Raw genomic sequence first — 25,350 nt, forward strand, 5'->3', positions numbered from 1 at the left:
ACCCAGAAAGAGGCTCTCGCTGATAGTTTGGTGGACAAGGTGTGTCTATGCACTGGTAGCTTCCTCTCATGTTGAAACACATCTGATTTAATCCACAATTAATGTTCTGTTCGAGGCACTCATCAATATCTGAATGTGAAAAACATGCAAATGATCAATTGCTGGTAGAAGAAATTATGGGCCAAAAACTAGCTGGGTCAGTAAAGGCCGAGCAGACTGCAGAGTCTACCTCTGCACACAGTGAAATCTTTCAGAATCTGGCCTTGCTGCTAGAGACAACTGGAGCCCAGAGTTCCAATAACATGCATTTATTACTGTTGACATTTTATTACTGTGCCAGAGGGTGTATTGTGCTAAAGCTGCCCTACAGCCACGCTCCAACACAAACCATAGCTGCTTTGTCAACAGAGGCTAATTAGTTTTTTTTTTTACGCCTTTTTTTTTTTTTTTAATCAAGACATCCCACAGTATCTTTTTGTTTTTGACAGAGCCAGGTTAAGGATTATATTGGGTTTGAGCCTAGAGCTGCTGTCTATTGCCTGGAGTTAAATGTGTAATGTAAGGTCACATGAGGAAACTTCAGAGAATAAGAAGTTGCAATTGTCTAATTTGCTGGTGTTTTTATGAAGCGTTAAAATGTGAAATATAAGAACTTCTAAAACTTGAAATTTGAATGCTGAATCCCATATAGCAAATTCAAAGAGTTGGCATACACATGTACTGAACATGATTGTTATCTTATTTATTTGCAACACTTATTTATTTCTGAACACTCAAAGGGATCGTTGTACCTTGACAGGTTTTGCCATTGGACGTAAGGCGATAACCAGATGGACAAGTACACTGATAACTTCCTAGGGTGTTTCTGCATTCGTGCTGACAGGTGTCTCTGGTTTCACACTCATCAATGTCTGTGGAAAGAAACATGAACACGTACACATGGCTTATTTGAACCTGGTACTGAACTGAGGTGTATTTTGTCCTATTTCTGTAAAAGTGTATGGACAGAGTTGGTGGAAGTTGTGTGGATCTTGTTTCCTGGTAGGGTGGAATGTCTAAGACTAGCAAGTCCTTTCACACCTTACCTGTGCTATTCCTTAAAACTTTTTAATAATTTTAAAGTCCTCACCACTTTTGATGGTAGCCATAATATGTATTCTGGCTAGAGAGACCAGTCCTGACAGTCCTGGGAAGAAAGGGGGACATACAATCCATATACATTGACAAGGTTATACAAATACAGCCTTGCCCCCAAAAGCAAGCCAAGCTGCCTGATAAAAAGGTTTTAGGCAATGTGGTAAGGAAATGCCCAGATTAGTTATCTCATCAGAGGAAGCCTTGACAGTGGAGGAGTTGTTCTTACGGTTAATCCCTCCTCAGGCAAAGCTATTTCCCTTCCAAACTGACCTTCCTTGTGCCATGAGGATGAATTAAGCTCAGTATCTGGGAAGACTATCAATAAATGCTCTTAACTTTCTTTTTTTACTCTCCCTCTCAAATATAGAAGTACCGGACCACTTTATATAAAATTTTCAAAGCAGACTAGTGTGATTTAGACACAGATCACACATAATTACAATTTCTTTTGAAATGTCTGCCTAATGCAGGAGAGCAATAGAGATCCTACTCAAGTTAGTCTCGTACAAGAGTTGACTTGCATGATTAAAACAGTAGAAGGAAGGTCTTTGCTTCCCCTCTCTTTGTCTGATTTACAGGGGTTTCATTAGATAAAGATGCAAACACGGAAGAGAAACAGATGCGACTGTAGACAATTACAGTATGTTGTTATCAAATCCTGATGGGTGTCTATTAAAAGACCTTTTTTTAAATATTTTTTTTTAATTTTTTTTAATAATTTGGCATGTTTTCCATAACGAACAGTAATTTTTAAATTTAGATGTTTATTCCAATGAAACAGAAGTACAAGAATATTAACTAATTCAAACTGGAAGCTGGGGTGAAGATCATAGCGTTTAGCTTAACGCTTTCATCAGCAGTAGCTATGTCTTTCAATTAAACTGCTATACACATAACATGCTGCATGTATACATCTACTGAAATATCTTTATAATACAAATACAAGGTTTGATGTCTGCCTATCTAATTTTTATTAATAAAAGTATACTCATATTTTTCAACATTATACACTGCTATATAATTCTCACAATAATTCTGGTTGCTAGATCTAGCTGTAGATCACTATATTTATCCTGGAAGGATATTATGCCTCCTATGAAGTGCCACTGGCATATATGCTAGGTAGAGATACACAGCTAACACACCACAAACTGCTATGTTAATGCACTGGGGCAAGCTCTAGTAGGGCCTAGACTGTGGTACTCTTAGTCCTGAACTCAGCAGTATTATCACAAAATAACTGGATAATTTTTTTCCCTTGAGATACTCAAAATGTGAGTTAAGTGGGCAAAATCTGGCTTAGGAGAAGCATATTTCAAAAGCTGAAGTAATTTTTTTTATATCCCCATCTGTCCTTTGTGTAAAGGATCAGGTCTGGCGATCCCTCCTGAAAGACAAGGGTGAGCCCTGGCTCACAGCGCAGGGGTGGTGGCCCCTCTGCTGCCCAGGTCCATTGGGCTTTCCAGGGCAGGGAGGGGAACGTGTTCCAGGGAGGCTGGGCCTGAGCACCCATTTTCTGGCTCTAGACCAGCAGCAACAGAGGGTCTAGATCCAGAGACACCAACCACATGAGAAAAACCTGACATTTATAACTTTAGAGCAATAGCATGGGGTTTTTTTTCAACTTAGTTTCTTCACATTTAGTGCAAAGCAGTCAGTGAACGGTACAGGCTGCTGTTCCTTTTGACTTTCACAAGGACCTGAATTAATTTTTCAGCACTTGTGAAAATAGGAACATTTCACTGAAAAACCTCAGAAAAGCTCATAGAGTAAGGAGGAAGTTAAGTAAAAGCTTTACAGTTAGAGGCGTCAAATACCTTTGTTTCCTGTTGGTCTTAAAGTGTGCTCCGAGGCTTTGCACCTTTTAAAAAAAAAAAATGACTGGGGCAGAGCTTGCCAGTTACTATAGCTACCCTGCTCTCCTCATCATGGAAAAAGAAATGGCAGTGCTGTCATTGTCACACCTTATGACAAACCCCCTAGTTGTTTACCTGTAATCAGCCTCTCTGTGCTCAGCAAATTACACTAGAACCTGCAGCATATCATAAATACAGATAATTTAAAAGCTTCTGCTTATATTGCCCGTATGACAGTGACTGACTGTCCTGCAGCCGTGCTGGCATTGGCCCTAGTGTGCTCGATTCTAAAATCTTTATTCAAAACCTTTTTGAACCAGATTATTACTACTATCAGTGGGAGTTTGGCATAAGCAACATCCCCAGGACTACATTGGATCTACTGCTGTTTTTTGAAGTGTGAGAAAATTCGCAAAGGTGAGCTACCATAATCAGAAGAAAGAGAATAGCGGAACAAAATAATTTGCAAACTCACAATAAGCAGCACAAATTAAAACAGGAGGTTAAAAGGAGGAGGTTTGAAAACATTTTTGCTACAACATGCTCAGGAGACAAGAACATGCAGAATTCTCTGAATTTATCAGGGTAACAATAAAAAAAAAAACCAACCACAGCACCACAAACCATCAGCCCCTGGTATATATGAAACAGTAACCTAACAATACGGACCAAAACAAGAGAATTGCATAGATATGACTGACATTTACCTACACATCTGTAATTTCTTGCCTCATAGCCTTCAGGACAAGTTTCTCTAATGTTCCTTCTAGTCCTGGAGAAAGGTATTCTGCTGTTTCTATACTCTGAGAAGGAGCTGTAGAGATTTGAGGAGTGCCTGTAATATTGTTGAGGTTGATAGTTGTCTCTCACAGGGGAGAATTGAGCATAGTTATAGCTATTGTAATAGGCACCATAATTTGGCAATCTCTCCAATCCAGCGCAAGATTTCCCATCACCTAATAAATGTTGTCCAGGTGGACAGATACACTTGAAGCTGCCGGGGGTGTTGGTGCATTGAAATGCACAGGGTTTAGGCACTTGTTCACATTCATTAATATCTGCTCATATGACATGATCCAGAGCAACAAACCATGTGGAAAGGAGAAAAAAAAAACAAACAAACAACAACACATAACTATATGTATATATACATATATACTTATCTCGGTCTGTGGAACAAACTGAAGACATAAAAGTGAGATCTTGAAGCCAGTAAAATACAGAGAACACAATGCCAAGCAGGCAGGTTATTCTATCCTGTACAGTAATATACCTTTATTCTTCCTGTAAGGATGCTTGTGACAAAAGACTGTGCTCACGCAGGACACGAACTCTGCTGAAAGTCTTGCCTCAAGTGTTACTGAAGATAAGGTGTGGCTATAAAATGGGGATCCAAGTGTGTTCCCCTGCTTTTGCAAAAGCAGGGCCACGTGACAGCCTGAAAGCTGTCGGCTGCGGTTCCTGCTGGTTACCGGAAAAGATGCACTTGAAGAAGCAAGTGGCCTTTAGGACCCATGCTGTTCATCATTTCAGCATAAGCTGCACACTACCTCAGTAATTATTTTTTTTCATGAGTGGGAGATGATGTTGGGCCCTTCTTTAAAGGAGGAAACTTAGCACGGGGCATTCTTAAGTACAGCATTAGAAATTCATTCAAAGTGGCACTGAGGGAAGCTCAAAAGCTCCGAAAGGTTATCGTACTCTGCATCAGGGGAAAAATCAGGTCTTGAGGATGTCACAGGGCTGCAGGGGAAGGGGGTCGGGTATGTTCTAACCTTTCCTGTTGTTATTGGCCATTCCAGCTATGAAAGGTTGGAGGCTTAACAGTAAATATTAATTCACTTTTGTACCAATAAAAAAAATAGAATTTATTTTTTCCTAATTAATGCTTCTTTTTGGTTTTGTTTCCCTTTAAATTGTAATCCAAAGTAATTTGATGAACTCTAGCAGTAAATATCCATCTTTAAATCAAAACAGAGAGCAGTGAGTATATGAAATATGGTAAAGGGTTTAAGGATATAATGTGATGAGCGTCCTTCACGCAAAATAAAGTAAATATGAATGCTCTTGGACACTGTAGGGCCAAGCCTTCTCCCACAGTCTCTCTGGCACTACCAGAAAGAAATTTTCTAAAATTTTCATCAAGGTACTTCAGGCCCAGCTGAAAATTTGACATATGTGGTATTCCTTTTCAAACTTACATTCGTTCGTTATCAGAAAAAGACAAAAGTCTGCTAATTCCAAACAGGAGTTTGCAACTCCGCAATGACCAGAAATAACGAACCCGATATTAACATACATAACAACATATCATAATTGAGATATATTATAAACCTTTTTACTCTAATTTAAAGATGATCCTAATGGTGACTCAGTAAGGGTTTAATTATTTCATATTAGTGAAAAGTGAGTATTCTTTTAATTATTATTTTAATAGTGTATCATTAAGCTAGCATTATTACAGTTTCATATTGGTTCCCTCTGAACACAGCATTTTGAGCACAGTCTGTAACCCTCCAAGACTCAAATGCATGATAATGGTTTTTAAAAGGTAATACTGTTCAGAAACGTAGCAGAACATTAGATTGCATTTTTATTAAGTATTTAATACTTTATATATTTTAAAGGCTTTAAAGAATATTTTTGGGTATTAATAATTAAATGTTTTGAGAGTTGGAAGTCCAGGGATAATTATTGCACAGTATTACAGTATTTTCTTATTGTTCTTTCACAAACATGTAACTGAAACTTTACGTGTTAGTTGAAATATCATTAGGGTAATATTGTCAGGTGTAATAAACAAGAGAACTTAAATTCTAAATATGGCAACAACTAATACAAATTTTAAGTTTATGTTCCTTTGTCATGTGCTGAAGATGAAAAATGTATTACTCATAATGCATGTAAAAGAAGACTGAAACTTTTTATTTCCTTAGCACTCAACTGTTTTCTAATTGTGGAGTTTAACATTCTTTACCTGCATAAAATAGACAATAGGTATTTGCACTAACATCTTTACAAAAACCAATGTCCTTGGAACAAGTTGTGGATAAGCAATATACGACTATCATAGAAATAATGCAATAAAAACAGGTGAAAATTCAAGCAATTTCTTTCGTAGGATCATCCTGTGCAATACAAGCAAAACTGAAGGGAGCAAATCACTTGCATTTATACCATAGCCTTCCCTGTGAGAAGTGATTGCTGACTGACTGGTAAGCCTAAGTCTCCACTGGACAGTATCCCTTTGATTATGAACGACGAATATTTACAAGAACAAGGTGAAATGACTTTGAAACAAAAATAGCTAAATTCTCATGCATTCTTTAACTTGAAGAATAATATTTGATTTTAAATTCTAGATAGCCTTGCACATGTTATATGCAAAAATGCATCTATGGGTGTTATGATGACAAAGGAGCATCTTATCCCCATCTAACAGGCAGGGAGTTGTGGCACAAGGGACTTTACACAGGGTAAGAATGGCACAGGTAGGAATAAAGTTAAATTCTTCTGTTTCAGCCTGGGCCTCTACTTATTTTTCAACTCTTCCTTGTGCTCACTGGAAACAAACAATAAAAACTGGCTTTTATTAACACATGTGAACTAATATATTTGGTGCATCTATATTTTAAATATATTTTTAAGCAGATAAAAATTCAAAGGTGCATAAAGGCCATACTTTTACTTCAGAGGGAGCTTTCAGTACTCATTGGTCAGAAGATGGCTTTAGGGCAGCTGCTAGTGTTTTGTGAAAATCTGTAGTCCTAGACTTTATCCACCTTATTACTGTCAAAAGTTTAAATAGTTTTAATATATCTTTAGGAGTTGGATTGATTTTATTTCAGTTGAGAGGCAGCTGGTGGAAGTAATGTCTTGGCCTACAGCCAAAACGTTTCATACTACAATTTAATCTCTTTAAAGAAAAACAAATATTCCTGGCTTTTCATAGCCCAAAATCTTAGTCTATTTTTAAAGAAAAAGAAAAAAAACTACCCTGTTCTCCAAAGCAGCTTTTTATTACTTATGAAAGCTAATCTTGAAGAAGTCATCATGCAGGAATGCTTCTCTGATATGATACCTGAGAGCAATGGAAATCAACTTCACTTAGTGTCATATACCACCATTCATAAATCATTATTATCAGGGTGGATCAGCTATTATATTTCACATATTCTACATAAATACAGAAAGGATGATTCTAAATGATCCATCCTGACCATCCTAAGGTCTACTAAATGCCAGGGGAAGTGTTTTATGCACTTGCACTGACACCATACATTAGACTCTCTTGCTATCCACGTTAGAGCTATGAGAGCATCCTTCAAATGCTACACATGCGTGCGTGGGAGAAAGCTCTGCATGTTTTTATGCCAAAAGGTTCTATGTAGATAGCACTGGGGAGTAAATACATGGTCAGCATTCCTGTGACTGACAGGAATCCTCCTTCCCTGCTGTGATCCACCCAAAGCAGAAAGGGGAGTGCTGAATGATAAGCATGTATCAGCTTCCTCCCCTCTACCCACATATGGAACACCCTTTGCAATTCGAGCGGGTGAGTAAGTGTGTTCGTGCCGTTCACTTGCAACACACTTCCTTTGGGTGTTCTCCTTTAGGGGAATCCACATCACTCCCTGCTTGACTGACTTCAGGTGTGAATGAATGCAGTCCAGGGTATAGCCAGGCACATTTCACTGTCCAATCAATTAACAAATCTGACCTAATTTTTATAAATGAAGCCTCTTGTGGAGTGGTAGCTTGCCACATCCATTCACCAGTGCTCTGAGACCCTAGTATGCTTTGTTTTCAAAGTATGGACCTATAACAATTTCTGTTTAGAATCGTTTAGTTTTGACTATTTTTTAAATGGGACACTTTGTTTTAGATGGGTAATTTTTAACTTCAGAGCAAATTTGTCTATATAACAGTGTCTTCAAATGGGGTAGCACTGTTGGATATGTTACAGCAGAAAGCCCAGCCAAAAGCAGCAGCAGAAAATATGGGATTTTAATGTGATTGGACAGCTTACCCACGCAAGGTCTTCCAACTCCCTGGGACCGATATCCTCTTGGACACACACAACGGTAACTTCCTCGTGTGTTCTCACAAATCTGGTTATAGCGGCACTGGTGCGTTCCATCCCGGCATTCATCAATGTCTGCAGCAACAAGGCAAGGGGAAGTAGTCAGATTTTTCTTGAAACTTTTTACAGCTTTAAACTTCTTAATGTAGAAGGAATGCAGTTAAGCCACAAGTGAATTTGGCCCTCTAGATTGATTTGGCCTCCGAACTCACACTTTTCTTACCTGATGCCATGATCTGGCATTACTCTGTAACAGTTTGTGTTACAAATTACAATCTGTGTTTCACAATCTGAAAGCAGATTTTGAGCAGATACACAGATAGATTTTTCAACTGTATTGCATTTACACAAACATTTTCCGTTAATTTTCAAATCGTTCCATTGAAGTTTCCAATGTGATCAGCTACTCTCCTAAAGAGACCTAATCCATCCTCCAGTCATTCCCCACTAGAAAAAAAGATTTGGTACAATATAAAACATCAATTATGTTTAATAGCATCCCTGCTAAGCAGCAAGGATCTGTGATCGCGATCAGAGCTCCTGAGACAAACTTTTAAGGAAGCATTCACACATGGGGCAAAACATTTCAGTCAATGAACAATTTGCAGAATTCAAGGCGACAACACCGAAAAGATCCTGAGGAAAACCTTACTGTTCTTTCTTAAGAGCAATGGAAAACTAGAAGTGTCAAGGATACATCTATTCTTTTAATCCCAATTACAAAAAAGTTAAATATGTATGTTACCATAAATGAAAAAAGTTAGTGCCTTAATATGTGCAAAACTTGATAACTGGGGATGGACCATCTTCAAGTTAGTTGTTTGGTTTTTTTAAAATTCATCCTTGTCCCTGTGTTTACCATCATCATACAGTACATTAACACTTCTACTCACCAATGCAAGTTCCATTTTCTGCTTTGGTCATTCCATTGGGACACAGATCAATGCACTTATAGCCACCTCGGGTGTTTTTGCAAAGTTGATCAGGCCTGCATACATTCTGCCTGCACTCATTTACATCTTAAGTGGAAAAAAAAAAAAAAAAAAGAAAAAAGGCAAGAATGGAAATGAACTCACTTCCTTATGCTCAAATCCTAAAAAGCAGAATAACTCAGCTGTAATGATACTGTGTACATGCATTTGAATGCATTGCATGTACATTTATCAGTCAGCCCAATTCCCACTTCTTCTGGCTTTTAGTACTGCTTTATAAACAAATTCAGAAACGCCTACTAAGAATATCATCCACAGTACGATTTTCATTCATAAAGGTTTCCAATAAGAAAAATAGCCACAAATAAATGTTGAACTATGCCCACTGGAAAGAGGGAATTAACAGTCAAAAATTCATTCATACCCATGCATTTTCTGCCCTTTAGCTGGTATCCTGGATCACATCCACAGTGGAAACTTCCTATGGTATTGAAGCAACGCTGATGACAGGAGTTGGACTCCTGGCACTCATTAACATCTGTTGAACAACACAAACCCTTGATACCATAGCTGTGAATTCTCTTGTCATCGTTTACCTCAACAGTGTTTTGGCTGAGTCAACATTCTGGACTCTGCTTTGAGCTCTAGTTATTACACTATTGACATATGTTCAGAAGTGTTTACTTCTCTCACTTTGTAAAAGAAAATGCACATGGGACTCAAAAGCAAGAATATTAAGTTATTATTCTCTGATAGGATTTCTAAAGATGGAAAACCAAAAGGTTTAAAAAACCAAACAAAAAACCCAAACCAATCCAGAAAACAAAACGAACAAACAAATAGACAAAAAAACCCCACAAAAAACCCCCAACACATACCAAAAGCCAAACAAAATCCACACACAAAAGAAGCCAAACCCTCCCAAACCCACAACCTTAATAATGAAAATCTGTAGACACCATATTTGGAGATGTTAAAAAGTTAGTTTCTATTGTGTGAAGGACAGCATTTTCAGCTTATGAATGCTAACACCAGAAACCAAAAGACCTCTCCATACCTTGGCAGCTAAATCCATCAGCCGTCCTCCTAAAGCCACTCCCACATCTAACCATGCAGCGGTATGAGCCAATGATGTTTTCACAGTCCTGGCCAGCATGGCAGGTATGTCCACCTAATGCACACTCATCAATATCTATAATTAAAATTAAAATTATTCATTTTAATTATTACAATAATTTAAAACAAGCTGTAAACCTCACTCTGTTGAAGCGAAACACAGATTAAGCAGGGTCTTGAGCATGATCAACTATGAAATACTTGAGTGCAAATATATTCACATATGAAATAATTAGAATGCCATCAATAAATTATATTCTTATAAAGAGAAAATGGCCCAGCCCGAACAGAACATTTCCCTAGCGATTTAAGTGCCATGGGGCCTTTTGAATCCAACCTGACCACAGCAATACTTATCTTACCCTGGCACGTTCTACCATCCGCAGAGATAGTAAGGCCTTTTGGGCAGGAGCAGTAGTAAGATCCCATGGCATTATGACAGGTATGGGAACAAGGATTTCGCACAGCACATTCATCTTCATCTGGAACAAGGAAACGTTTGAAAAAACCAGTGAGCCATCACAAGACTTTACAAGGAACTATACCAAACAAACCCTTCATAACAGGTCTATGTCTGGGAGAGCAAAACTAGATCTAGCAATGGAGCAGCTTCACAGAAACAGTTCAGCGGTGCATTCTCCACTCTTATTTTTACAGTTACCAAATCTACACTAACACAGCTTGCTGGAATCTTGCGTTAGCTCTGCAGGACTGGGTCACTCCTGCGGTAATAAATGTTTGATTCAATCTTTTCCAGAGAATCTCTTTACAACAGAACAGATGGGTTTCAGTGTTAGACTTAAGATTTCCTAGAAACATATGCAAAAATGACTACATGTTCCATATTAAAGTTTTAGAACTCGTATTGTTTTACAGATGATACTGCAAATCAAAATTCTTTTAGCAACCTTATTTTCAGTTTTCTTGGTTTCAAAGCTTTTGGATGGTGTACTGTTTGTTTCTTGTATAATTTCCCTAATTTGTAAGCTCTCAAGGGGCAATGAAATAAGTCCAGGAAAGTATATCAAGATGATTGTTCCCTAAGATAGATGTGACTCAGTCACCTAGAAGAGACAGATAAAATGCTCATAACCTTCTCTTCACCTCCATCACCCAAACAGGAGCTTGCAGGCTGTTGTCTAGGTTGCCAACCCTCATCCTTCCCTCCACAAAGATCATGTAAGTGCTTCATTGCTTTGCACGCTCAGCAGATACTGTGCAGTGTCCCCCAGTTGTAGCTGAGATACAGATGAAAAGTTGTCTGGGTACTAGTTATATTCCAGGTGAGCACAGAAATGAAGTCTTCATCTGCCTTTGGGTCCACACCATTTTATCAATGGTAACTTACACTTTTTGAAGTACATACTGCATGCTTTGAAACTCTAGATAAAGGTGATGTAGATTCTGGTGGTTGATTACTGCATCCAGCAGTAGGCCCAGAGGAGGCCATGTGGAAATGGTAAGAGGACCGGTAAACCTCTGCTACAGAGAACTGCTGAGAGAGTTGGGTTGTTTATTCTGTGGAAGAGAAGGCTCTGGGGTGACCTTATTGCAGCCTTTCAATATATAAAGAAGGCTTATAAGAAAGATGCAGGGCCCTGTAGGGGCCCTGGTAAAGGGCCAGGACAGGAAAGGGTAATGGTTTTAAACCAAAAGAGGGTAGATTTAGGGTGGAAATAAAGAATAAATTTTTGACGATGAGGGTGGTGAGGCGCTGGAACAGGTTGCCCAGAGAAGTTGTGGACACACCATCCCTGGAAGTGTTCAAGGCCAGATTGGATAGGGCTTTAAGCAACCTGGTCTAGTGAAAGGTGTCCCTGCCCGTGGCAGGCGGTTGGAACTAGATTATCTTTAAAGGTCCTTTCCACCTCAAACCATTCTATGAGTTTGTGATTACACATTACCCTTGTCACATCATTACCTGAACAGTAAGGCCCAGTTGAGTCCAAACCAAATCCAGCAGGGCACTGATTGCTACGATCTCCTGTAAGGTAAAGGAAGCACATGTTATTTGTGGATTAAAATATGGCCATTTTATTATTACTTTTTAAAAAACCCTTTAACATTAAGAATTGCAGTGCAGCTATTTATAAAAGATGTATTTGACTTGGATACTAAAAGAGAAACTTTTAAAATCCAGACTTTAGTGGTTTGCCTGCTTGGGCACTAAAAGTCAGTACTACACGGAGTTTGCTGTTTTGAAAAACATTAAAAAGGTGGGGGGTTTCCCTCAGAGTGACTCCAAGTTGCATCCCAGCATAATACAACCTGCCAAGTTCCTCCATAAAGTCTTCATTATTAAAAGAATAAAGACCTTTCAGTTTCACTTCACATAACAGGAGGGAAATATACCCAAACCAAATAAATCACCATGTCATAGATCATGGGAAGTCACTGTAGAAGAACACAAGTTCATTCTGTGATCTGTAATGGAAAACTCTGGTAGGTACTGCTCAAAGACCACATGTATTTTGCTCCTTGAAGATTGATTCAATAATTCTATACCTTAGAATCACTTAGGTAAAAGGTTAATAAAAGCCAGCAGTTAGTAATGTTAAGAGACGGTACAATGGATGATGAAGCTATAGCTTGCCAACTCTGTGTTAGGAATCACCAGATTTACAGACAGTACATAAGCACGTGTCTATACAGCGCTGCAGAACTGTGCATCATTCATATCTGGCCTTAAAAAAAAAAATCTATAAAGTACCAGTAGAGTTTTCAAGCTGCACCTCAGCATCCTATTTTCTGTATATGCCAAACAATTCCAGAAAAGTTAGATCTGAGGGATGACTTAGGACATTTTACCCATCTTAGTGCTGAACTTTGAATGTTCTCCCACCTCATTACTATCTTACTTACATTTACGTGGTTTTGCTGTGAGAAGAAAATACACAATCCTTTTTCTTAATAGCTATGCAAAACCAAACCCAAACATAAAAACCCACCAACTCTTGACCCCACACAAAAAGCAACTGTAATTTCACTTTAGAGAATGAAAGGTACATGCAAGGAAACTGAGAAATATTTTAGGTTGATTATCTGAAGCTGCTGGTGATGCCATTAGCAGTGTCAGAAAATGCAGATGTGCATCATCAGTGAGACCAACAGGTGAAGAGTAAGTGCAAACTGCAAGAGCTTTTTCATATCAGTCTATGGGTATATTAACAAGACATGTAGGTCCCAGGATCTACAATAAAGTTACCCAAGTTTCACAACATTTCCTCTTTCAAGGCCATAACCAGCTTTTGAGAATATAGCTAATGAATTCTAGGAAGAAATTATATTATTTTTTTGTTGTTTTATTTTTGTGAAGGATTAGAACAATACCTTTTGCAACAGAAGCGTAGATTTTAAAAGCCACAGTTTCTTCCAGTGGGTTGTACTCTGTTGTAATAGAGGAAGCATGGAGTGTTTCCACCAAGAAAGGCATCTTTCCTTTAGTGTAATCATAGGTGATAGTGTGGTTCCATGTATAGGGAACACTAACTCCATCTATAGTGAAGAGACGAGTAGAATGGGCATACAGTTGCCCAGGGCCAGTTTGAATATAGTCTTCTGTGTAATCCTGAAACAGCAAGATTCAGGCTTCAGCCACTAAGTACAGCCAACACCATTGTGGTTGTCATTTCAAAGTGGCCTGAAACGTATTCTGAGAAAGGGTTTTTTTAATGAATAGCTGAACAAATAGCATTTCACACAACACACCTTTTTTACTCTTGTTTTACCTATTGAATCTTAACAGTGCCTGGTATATTTCTTTAAATAAGAAACAGGCTGTGATACTGAGGATCCTGATGATGGGGCCACAGCAGAACATTTCAAAAAAACCCTGAAAATTATCTTATTGTTCAATAGCAACCTTTTGAGGTCTAAAATTTTTTTGGTATTCTAAGTCAGATGCTGACAACATGTGCTAAATAAACAATCAGGAGAGAAAAATTCTGCCACTGAAAAAAGGTATAAATATTGGATGTGCTAGATATTGCAGTGTATCAAAATATAAAATAGGACTGTGTGCCATAATGGATATTTCCACAAGACAAAGTTCTGATGCTTTAGCAAGGTAAGGAGTACATCATTAAGAGCATCATGACGGCATGCATGATAAGAACACATAAAATACCCTGTGATGTAATATGATTCAGAATCTGTTAATTCCCTGTCTTTGCAACTCTATCAGCCACAGGAATGTTTTTCTGCCAGACTATGTATAATTGTAACTGCAAACAAATCATCAGTAATATTCAGAAATTTTTGCAAGGTGCCATGGTATAAAAGAGCTGGTGTCATCTTCAGGGAAGCCAAGAAGTCACACAGGCTTTAAGATGCACCTTTATAGCTCTATTGAAAGCAACACCTGACATGCCCACCTGTGATAACCAGCCCCAAAGACATTTCTCAACACTACCTTCTAACAACTAAAAATCCTGAGTTCCCAATACTACCTTCCTAGTGACAACTTTTTGTTTTCAAAGGCAATGTTAACATCCATCAGTTAAAGCAGGCACAAAATAAGTTATATACAGTAAAATAGTTTTCTGACTGAGCGTCTACTGCTCAGGTATTGATGCGAGAGGGAGCGTGTATCGGTGAGAGAGGGGAGCGTGTATCTCAAGCAGCTTTACCTTCACATTAACATCAGCTACTGACTGGAGCTGCAGCACGTGGCCACTCACAACAACATCCAGCAGCAAGGCACCGTCTGAATCCAAGCCCCGGGCGATATGAGTCATTCGCAGAATCTCACCTATGAATTTTAAGATAATATTGATTTATAAAATGTCCTAACCAGTGACTCATGTTAGCCACACAGTACATAAACTGGGATCCCTTGACCAGTTATTTTACACTAATATTTTTATAAGGCGTACTATGCCTGCAATAATAAAAAATTACATTTCAAATTACAGCTCTAAAAGCTGTTTTTAAGCCTCAGAAAGCCACAGCCATTCAGAAAATACTGGTGAAATCACACGACTCAAAATTCAGCAACTGTTACGTGCTATTTTTTAAGAAATGCAGTTATCTATCAAGCTTATTGGAAACAGAGAGAGAAAGTATATCGCAGGTAACTAACCAGTTGCAAACTCCACTTGAGTTTCTCTCTTGAAGACCGCATCAGTAAGCGTAAACCCATTCATTGCTTCTCCAATTTCTTTTGCAGTTGTCCAATAAACTGGGCTGAGTATAGAAACAAGCTTTCTCATCGCTGGACCTGAAAGAAATGTGACATAACATTTGAGAGCTTTTTTCCTAACATCCTGAAGCCCACATCAGCAGGAGTTGAACATGAAGACCTGAAACTGGTGTAACCCTGAAGACATAAACCAGAAAAAAATATGTATTGGTATATTCAGAAGAATCATTTTACAAATATTAACATACTAGAAGTAAATATTGAAGATTCCCTTTTCTTCTCTCTGTCTATGAAAAGTTTAGAAAGATTTCGTCAGTGACACTTAATGAAAAGAAGTGGTGAAAACTGACATTGCACAGAATTCAGCCTGGCTCAAGGAGAAAGGTGATAAAAGGTAATAAAAAGCCTACCAAGGCTCCGAGGGACGTTTGTAATCTTTGCTTGTATTACTCTAGTTTCAGAGTCAGGGCTGTCTGTTACTGTGGCATTCAGGAAAGCAACTCCAAATTCAATATCATTAATATTTCCAATGATGCTACCTTTGGCACGTGAAGGCCCACCTGTGCAGGGGAGGGGTGGGAGGAAAGAAATGAGGCCCATGTGAAAACTCTGCTGTCTGATATTTTTGGGAAAAGAAAATTCAGAAATATTGTCTAGCATTTTAAGAAGTAAGGATATTTCTGCATATATTACTACATTATTTGCAACAGTAAAGCTCACAACCTGCAAATAACAGGATGTTTTATATGTGGTCTGAAATATATGCACAATTACATGGGGATCCCCTTATGCACTTACCCCTGTCTGAAAAGCAACAGTTGTTGAAGAGCATACTCTAGTGTTATGTACAAGGTTAACAAAAAAATTTATCAAGCTGAAGTTGAAGGGGAGATTTAAGCAAAAAAATTATTTGGTTAACTGGCCAAGACATGGGAGACTACCAGTCAAATTAGGAGCACCACGGGCTTTCACCATATTGTAACTGCATGCAGGCTGTAGGTTAACTCACCAGGACACGCCTGGGTATTACACCTGGATATCTGGGAGGAGTCTCCAGGACAAGGACGTCCACGATTTAACGGGGCTGGATTGCTGCACAGGCGTATTCGGGTCTGCTCTCCTCCTCCACAAGAAGCAGAGCATTGGCTCCATGTTTGCCACTGCCCCCAGCTCCCATCCACTGAAGAAAGAAAGAATGAAGAAAGCAACTTTTCATTTTAAATGCATCAGTGACGCTTTTGGGTCTTTCCTTCTTGATGGAACCAATATGACAGAGAAAAGAAATAGCCAAAAGGATGACAAAAACACCTTAATGGGCAGGCATGAACACTTCTCCCCTAAGAAACACACCAGCTTTAAAATTTTTTTTGTACATCAGCTCTACTGGAGATAAGGAGTCTCCCCCAGGGGATGTTTCCAGTATAATGGCTGGAGATTTAGCAAGAGCTGGGTCAAACTCTTCCCTATGTCATGTTGAAGAAGTACCACTTCATGGATGACCAGGGAAGCTTTCTACAGCATAAACCACACATGTCCCTCTGCACAATCATGGAAGCCTTCCCCAAAGGTGGCATACAGATAGGTCCGCTGTGCACATAGCGAACTCAGGCTGGCTTTGGGTGGCTGTCTACTCATTGCTCTACGGGGAGAAGAGATTTACGACCAACTGCTGCCTGACTTCTGCCCACTGCTTTCCCAGGAGGTTCTGTAGAGGTACCTCCTGCCAGTCTCTGTGTCTGTTCCCTGAAAATATCAGGTTATGTAGAAGCTGATTTCAAAACAGAAAAGCATTGTCACATGTATGCAGACCCGTCACAAACCAGTTCATACAGAACAGCTGTCAATATTCAGACTCTCCTGTTATAGCATTTTGGTAGCTATCACTAGAGAGACAACCTGGCTTTCCAGAGCTTTCAGTGCTCTTACTCCTACAAAGAAAATATCTCACATTCCATGGGTATAAAATCGATGGAAAACAAACAAACCATAAATCTTGCAAATAAAGAAAACACTTTCTATCTGTCGAAACACTCACAAGAGGTTAATTAAGAGTTGGCTTGAAGTACTGATGTGCAGGATTCTGCACAGCCTCCTCTTAGTATGACAGCCTTGATAATGATAACAATAGATGATACAATAGGAATGTGACTGTACACTGTGTGACCAGAGCATCCGGAAATGCCTGATCTGATACGACATTTGCCCAAAATTGGCAATGATAAGAGGAAAGTAACAATGAAAAGTGTTTCCTTGAGACAACCATTAGCCAAAATAACAGTAATGAGGGAACTGAAAAGTACAAAAGCAACAAGAAAATTTATGACTGGGGAGGATAAACCCAAGCAAGAGGAGGGTAAAGAAGGAAAAATCAGACTGGGCTTGACACTGCAACCTCCATTGAGTCTTAATGGAGAACCATCCTTGCACGCCACAAGCAGCTGGTATCCAGCTAGTGGGGGCTGATGGTATGGGGTGCCACAAGCAGAGGCCCACAACTCAGTTGTGCGGGTTTGGCCTCAGCAGGGGCTTTGTCACCAGTGTGTGGGTCAGCAGGGTGTTGAATGTGGCACAGGCACGCATAAAGTTGGAGCTCCTACATCTCCCACAGGAGAAGTACACATAAAAGAGGGATTTAATAATTTTTTAATTATTATATCAGAATTAATAACAATAAAATAATAATAATCCCTTTCTGGGATGTGTTATAGAAGGGTGTTTAGAAATTTGTAGGTGTTTAGTTAGTCTCCAACATTGTGGTTTATCTGCTGTATTGCCGATATTGATCCTGAATGTGTAAGTTCACTGATTGCCCCTTAGTTATGCAATGTCAATAAATCAGTTAACTGCTTTGACTGTTGTTTTATTTAAAGCATTTGAGCTGAGCATTCTTCCCTGCTCCTAGAATACATTATAAGAGTTCACTAGGAGCCTTGGAAAGAGTATTTACTGTAAAACCTAAGTAATTGCTAGGTGTAGGAGATATTTTTATATGCTATTTCCTGTTTTGAATTATTCCACCTCATTCTGGGAAAATCTAACATGTGAAGGGGGAGATCCTCATAAGATGACAATCATTTAAAGAAAAAAGTAGAGTGGATTATTAGGTGTATGAAATTGTAAGTAATTACAGGAATGTTCTACATTCCTTTCATAATATGAAAATCTCACATAGTTTATGTATACCCTGAAGTCTTCCAGGGAAAGATGCATTTAATGTCTCTGTTAGTCTGAGAACTCACCAGGGCACAGTTCAGTGCTGCATCTCTGGATCTGCATGTCAGCCCCTGCACATGCCCTTCCACCGCTGGCAGGGCGAGGATTGTCACAGGTCCGGTATCGCCTCATCTGGCCTCCATTGCATGTTCGACTACAAGTTCCCCAAGTACTCCATGGACCCCAGTTGCCATGAACTGCAAAGATATGTCAGATTTTATCTGTCTTTCTCTTGATAACAGATACTTAAAAACCAGACTGTCGAGCTAGGAAAATATTCCTATTGGAGAGTAACTTTTAAATTTATATTCCCAAAATAAAAATAAAAAACCCAGACAATTAAAGATGTAAGAAAGTTATCTTGTCCAGCATTCAGCAATTTCTCAGAGTACATTAACCAACTCCAGAACGTCATTGTTCGTAGGAAAGTATGCAGCACGTATTCTTAACCATATGAGTCACTACACTCTACTGTCAGATACAGAGAAATTCACTTTGCAGTATTTTCTGACTGAGAAATTGTAAATTCAGAGAGGTGCATGACCTCTGACAGTCCAGCAGGACCTTATGGACCAGCTGCTACTGGTTTGTGCTCCTAATAGTTAATGTTTAAAATGTCCCAGTCACGCTGACTGATGAAGACGTGCTTTCACTCTTGCCAGGCAGCTAATACCACTTGCCTGTGTTGAGACCCCCTAATTTTTGTTGGGAGTGTGTGATTTGTGGAGAGCTTTCTTCCTCTCGTGTGTACATACAAACCCAGTAAGAGGACAAGCGGCCAAAGCACTTACTCGGACAAGGATCACTGTTGCAAAAATCAATTTGTATGTCGTTTCCTTCACATTTGTGACCCCCAAACTGTGGGGCTGGGTCTGAGCAGTGGCGCGTTCTCTGCCTGCTGCCTCCTCCACAGGACACGGTGCAGGCACTCCAGCTGCTCCACGTGGCCCACTTCCCATCCACTGGTGAGAAAGGCATAGCATGGTACAGTTACAGTCTCTGACATTAGAAATAACAAAGTAAATCAGTGCTACATCAGGGTAAAACTGACTGTAGGATGTTACTGACTCTCTAGAACATCTCAGCTACATAGGGGTTTCCACACAGGGATTTCCAAGAGTGAAAGCTGGAGAAAGGCATGATCTGTATCTTAAAAAACCTGTAAGCCCGACCAGAGTCACGGTCAGGGATCATTCAGTCCTCAAGCTCAGTCACACTCACATTTTTAGGTATCTGTAAGCAAGTCAAACCATATTCAAAGTAGTCCCTGAAATTACCACACTGGGCAGATGGCCAGTACAACTGTTATCCCAAAAACCCAGTCTTCATTTGTGTGTCTTCCTTTGGTTGCAGCTGTACTGTCTAAAGATGTAACCATCACCATCTTCTCCTCACCTCCTTCCTAACCAACTTTTGATTTCCTGGCTCAGCTGTTTGTAGGATTTATTACTAAATTATATCTCATGAACCAGGTCTAAGCAGTTGAGCAGTAGGGTCTTTGATCTCCCAAGACATGGTGATGCAAACTGTTACAGGTACATGCGTGTGAGCACTTGAGTTGGTGGCTAAGAAGAGGCCAGTTAGTCACAAAATAGCTGTAAGCAATAGCATCCTCAGCAGCAGCACATCAAGGCGGATAAATGTGCAACATTGAGCCTTCAGCTGCTTGACTACCACAAGGTCAGTTCTCTCTTCTACCAGTTGATAGTTACAGTGGGGACTCAGTGTAGGATCTGTCATGTGTAAAATGGAGCATGAAGCCAGAAGGATCTAGTCTGAACTGCTGCACATTCCACTTCATGAAATTTCCTTTTGTTATCACTGCACTTGGCCAAATACAGAGGCCACATTCCAAAAATGTGAGTTTTCCTATCCAGTCATGAAGGACTCATTGAAATGTGGAAGAAAAGGATATATGAATAACAGAACCTAGGAAAATTTGAAAAAAGAACGTTTAGGAAACATGTAATTTAACTGCCAAGGATTTAAAATGCTGCTTTTGCACCCTGCTTTTGCAGGGTAAAGGATGAGAGACAAGGATAGGATAGGAGAAGAAATCCCATATGTTAAGTCTATAGAGGGATGCTAAAGGTAGTGACAGGGGTTCTAAGGACTACACATTTAGAACTGAAAAGCTTTCTATACAAATTAAATAGAATTTGGAAAGAAAATTACAAGTTTGACATTGTTCTTTTTGTGTCTGACGCATCTTACCTGGGCAGCGTCTCTTGTTGCAAACCTGCATCTGTGTATCAGACCCCTCACAGTATGATCCGTCATGTGAAGGAGGAGGGTTATTGCAGAGCCTCAAACGTGTCTGAGTACCTTTCCCGCAAGTCTCACTGCAAGGACCCCATGGCAGCCAAGAACTCCACTCACCATCAACTGCAAAGGCAGCACAGCTATAAAACTGTTTAAACTATACAGCTGCTTCAACCTGAAATTACAGCTCCACAACCTAAGGCAAAAAAGCTATGTTGTTTAATATTGATAAATGCAATAACCTGAATAAGCCCTTGAAAAAACCCTTCACCTAGAGCAACAGCTGAAATGGATCAACAGTTTGCAAAAGAGAATTGAATTCTTTCCTTTTTGTTTTCTGAATGCATCACTTCACCTCACTACGATCTTGGAATAACAGAACTGAACACTTGATCAAATTTGGTGTTTTCGTAAGTTACCTGGCTCTGACTGTCCTGTGCTAGGCTGAAGGTCTCAGCAGGGGAAGGGGTGTGCTAGCTAAAAGCTGGCACACAGCTTCAGTGGCTACCAGTAAGCAGGAATCAGAACTGGTTTTGTTCCCAAAATCTAGAGAAATGAATCTCAGGCTGGTGGACGAACATTTGGCATTGTCATGGTAGCAGAGCCAGGGAAAAAAGGAGAAAAAAAATCAATATAATAAAAATTTTATAGAAGGAAACATGCCAGTCATGAAGGGTTATGAATTAACTACAACCTGTCAAGCGTGGGAAATGCTACCAAGACAGGAAGGAAACCTGAACACTCAGCTAGTTAGGAGAAAGACATGGCTGAAAATTAGAACAGAGGAAAATATACATATAATGTCTTAAATGATTAACTATCATGTTTTACATGGCTTTTTAATAGTTGGTGGCTTGTTTTGGGTTTGGGTTTTTGTTTGTTTGTGTTTTTTTTCATTTTAATTGGCTTTGCAGAATAGGTTTAAAAGGAGTGAGTTTTACTTTTTGAGAACATGAGTGACAAGTACTGGAAAACATCAAAATACAAAATTTACATTTTTATTGGGGGGGAAAACAAGAGAAATTGCTGAGAATACCGCTTGCACGTGCTCTTGTGACTTCTGTTTCCAAGAACTAGTCCCATTCAATAAATTACAAGCAGTTTTAAAACACAAAAATTTGGGAGCTTAATTCTTTTATAATTTAGTAATCTGACACAAGCTGAGAGAATTCGGTTTGGAGAAAAAAGAAATCTATATGGGAAGCCCCTTGGGCAACTGATTTTAGACCACTCTTCTCTTACCTGGGCAAGGCCTAATATTACACAGGACTGAATCCACAGCACTGCCATCACAGGGCTTCCCACCATGCCGAGTTGGTGGGTTACTGCAAGTTCTGGTTCTGGTCCTGTTACCTTGTCCACAGCTCTTTGAACACTCTTCCCATAGCCCCCACTCTGACCAGTTGCCATCCACTAAGAAACAGAAAATCCCAAAGTTTTAATTAAAAAATATTTTTGTGGTATTTATTGACATTTCCTCTTCCTTTCTACAAAAGTCAAAATGAATTTCAACTTCTTAGAAAAATTAATCTGTCATGAAGATCCATCGTGATAACAGTTCACTGTTGGGGCACTTAACATAAGGCACATTAAAAATATTAATTCGTTAAAGAAATACCTGGACATGGCTTGTTGTGGCAGCTGCGTACATCTGTATCAGGCCCCTCACACCTCCTCCCACCATTTGCTGGAAGAGGGTTGTTGCACTGACGGACTCGCTCCTGAACACCTTGACCACAAGTTACGCTGCAAGCTTGCCATTCAAGCCAATCAGAAAATCCACCATGCACTGCAATGTGAAAAATTATGCTCTGTTTATAACATGCTTGTGCTTACAACTGTCTTTGACTGATACAGCAAAGTGAAAAATGCACTTCATAAGCCATACTTCAAAATTCAACTCACTTCACACCTTCATTACCACAGAAATATCTTACTACATTTCAGAGAATACTTCAGCTGCTCTGAAATAGCTATTGGTTAGGCTCCTAATTGTCCCTCTAAAGAAAAACATCTAAGTTATATGTTCTCAGAATGGGATCTAGGGATCAAGATCCTTTCACTATTATTTATGTCTCTCAATCCTTCACACCAATCTGTTTCACACAGCTAGATGAGTATAACAGAAGGAACAAAGTTACATGAAATAACTTTGACATCTCTGACAAGGCTTAACATGTACCTAATGTGTATATGGAAGATAGGATAAAATATCCATAAAATGTGGATAAGAAAATCTTGATCGTATTTTTTCAGAACTAATGCTGGAATCTACCAGTTTGATAGACATTATTGTATATTTTGTGCACCTACCCTGGACAGTCAGTGGTATTCTAACAAGAACAGATCCCATTAGATTCCTCGCTACACACTCATATTCAGACGTATCTTCCTTCTGTGCTGCAACAATATGCAAGGAACCATTAGACAGGACAGTCACTCTTTCATCGCTCACAACTGGATGACCTTGGCGGGACCATCTGATGGTTGGAGGAGGCTCTCCATTTGCCTGGCAGTTCAGCATTGCTGTGGCACCAGCTTCAATAACTGTCTCTACAGGTTCAACCGTGATGACTGGAGGACCTGAAAGAGAAAGGTTTCTTTAGGCAATAACAATATGGTTAAATATTTTTCATTGTATTGAATATTAAAGATCTGGTCAGAACAATGGGAAAAAAAATCTTAAGTCAGTTTACTTTGACTATGATTATTATTTTTGATCTTCCACTGCCAAAATACATGCAATTAAAATGACAATGACAGGCTATTTTTAATATGTAGCAACCTGAGGACCAAAGTTGGGATTGAGGCGTAACTATTTGAGCACACAGCCCTCTTTATTGCTAAAATGTGTTGCTTTTTATAAAACCTGCAGGAAGATGCTATTAATCATGTCCAGAGGCAACTGAGACATTACAGATCCATACTGCCTGAGGCTATAATAGAAAAGGGATGTTCAGAAATTCTACCACTAGTGAAAAAATAATTCTAAAATATTATTTCTGCCAAAAATAAAATATTGTCAGTGAAAACTGGGATTCATCTCACATAACTTCCTTAATTTAAAAGTTAAGAGTCTAGTTTAATCCAGCTGTATAGACATCTTCTCTAGTCAACTAAGAGAAACAGGCCCTTTCAGAAGGTGAATTCTAAGTTGGTTTCTAAGATAAGGCTTAGACTAGACTCTTAAATATTAATGATGAAAGATGAGATGAATCTTAACCTACAGTGCAGTGCCCAACCTCCAAAACTTCAGTGGGAGCTGCATACACCTATCCAGAAGGTACGTTATCACTCCAATCTAGCAGCATTAAACTCATCACTTTGAGCCTTACTCTGAAGCGTTAGTGTCAGACTGCGTTCCACCACCCCAGCATCATTGGTAGCCACGCACTTGTAGTCACCAGCATCTTCATTCTAAAGAAATGAAAAACAGTTATATAACCTGTGAACATGTAAGGAGAGTTTCAGCTAACAGTGCACCTCCTGTAGGTGAATTTTGTGCAACACAACATGGCATGCACTGGATCTTAAGGGGCACCCAGTTAGATTGTAAAGTATCCCAACATTTTGCTTTTATTAACATTAAATTGATATTGTGAATTATTTTTATTGTTGTTATCCCATTTTTTATTTCCTTCAACTCCCTAATTCTGAGGATCAATGATTTATTTTTTTTTAATTTAAATGAACTCAAGGTAAGCTGCTGTTTTTAACCCCATTTCAAAATACAGGCTTTGATTTACAGGGATAAAATGGGTCTTGCTGTTCATATTAGAGTCTAAACTCCTAAGAGGTTTGCACATGGAGAATGCAATTCCTTTTCAGCTGACCTGACTGGGTAGAACCCAAGCTGTTTTAAGGTCAAAATCAAAAGTCCCATTTAATTGGGCATAACCAGGATTTCACACACCAATGATTAGTAAGTAGATTCAGTCCTTTCAACAATTAAAGAGGACAATAGCCCGCTGGGTTTTTATTTTTTGTCACAATAATTTGACTCTAATTCTAGTCTGAATTAAAACAACATTTGTTAAAGGTAAAACCAAAAGTGGATTACATGTCTAGCCTCGTTCTTTCAAAACAATACAATCTGGAATACCTTTATTAATCAAGCACAATGCAGAAACGTATCATAACAGACCAGTGACTCACTACAGTGCTGTAGATAGCAAGAGAACCATTGTTAAGCTGTCTGATCCTGTTGCTAATCGGAACACCAACTCCTTTTTTACTCCACTGGATGGTTGGAGGTGGATCTCCTCCAACTTCACAATTCAACATAGCGTTGCCACCCAAGGGCTCAATTCGGCTAGAATGGTAATCCCCTTTGAAGACTGGAGGCTCTGAAAAACCAAGTGACGGCAGAGAAATAGCGGAGTCAAAATAAAATGCCCTTAATGAAATTGCTGGTAGGGATCATACATCCCTGACTTTCAGTGTGTATTTCAATCTGTTTCGATTTTTCTCACTTAGGCATAGACAAGGTATCAAATACCAGGGGTAATGGTTTTAAACTGAAAGAAGGGAGACTTAGATTAGATATTAGGAAGAAATTATTTACTGTGAGGGTGGTGAGGGACTGGAACGGAAGCTGTGGATGCCCCATCC

The 25,350-nt window shown here is 39.2% G+C and overlaps 1 protein-coding gene across 2 annotated transcripts in view; it reads right to left on the reverse strand.

The window, feature by feature from the left end:
- The window catches only part of HMCN1 (hemicentin 1), a 219,749-nt gene that overhangs the window by 2,495 nt on the left and 191,904 nt on the right, over positions 1 to 25,350 (reverse strand). The window contains exons 85-106 of one of the 2 annotated variants that reach the window (XM_064454369.1): positions 24,895 to 25,085; positions 24,075 to 24,156; positions 23,053 to 23,322; positions 22,358 to 22,528; positions 21,982 to 22,152; positions 20,692 to 20,862; positions 19,269 to 19,439; positions 18,504 to 18,674; positions 16,274 to 16,444; positions 15,675 to 15,824; positions 15,205 to 15,342; positions 14,753 to 14,874; positions 13,455 to 13,692; positions 12,046 to 12,108; positions 10,487 to 10,606; positions 10,066 to 10,200; positions 9,433 to 9,546; positions 8,970 to 9,095; positions 8,023 to 8,151; positions 3,701 to 4,051; positions 792 to 911; positions 3 to 129 (exon numbers count right to left, since the gene is read on the reverse strand). In XM_064454369.1, coding sequence (XP_064310439.1) covers positions 3 to 129; positions 792 to 911; positions 3,701 to 4,051; positions 8,023 to 8,151; positions 8,970 to 9,095; positions 9,433 to 9,546; positions 10,066 to 10,200; positions 10,487 to 10,606; positions 12,046 to 12,108; positions 13,455 to 13,692; positions 14,753 to 14,874; positions 15,205 to 15,342; positions 15,675 to 15,824; positions 16,274 to 16,444; positions 18,504 to 18,674; positions 19,269 to 19,439; positions 20,692 to 20,862; positions 21,982 to 22,152; positions 22,358 to 22,528; positions 23,053 to 23,322; positions 24,075 to 24,156; positions 24,895 to 25,085 — 3,502 coding nt within the window. The remainder of the gene's footprint in view (positions 1 to 2; positions 130 to 791; positions 912 to 3,700; positions 4,052 to 8,022; positions 8,152 to 8,969; positions 9,096 to 9,432; positions 9,547 to 10,065; positions 10,201 to 10,486; positions 10,607 to 12,045; positions 12,109 to 13,454; positions 13,693 to 14,752; positions 14,875 to 15,204; positions 15,343 to 15,674; positions 15,825 to 16,273; positions 16,445 to 18,503; positions 18,675 to 19,268; positions 19,440 to 20,691; positions 20,863 to 21,981; positions 22,153 to 22,357; positions 22,529 to 23,052; positions 23,323 to 24,074; positions 24,157 to 24,894; positions 25,086 to 25,350) is intronic. The other variant, XM_064454370.1, reaches the window with a different exon arrangement.

Source organism: Phalacrocorax carbo, chromosome 6 (genome assembly GCF_963921805.1).
Source record: "Phalacrocorax carbo chromosome 6, bPhaCar2.1, whole genome shotgun sequence".
Classification (NCBI taxonomy): Eukaryota; Metazoa; Chordata; class Aves; order Suliformes; family Phalacrocoracidae; genus Phalacrocorax; species Phalacrocorax carbo.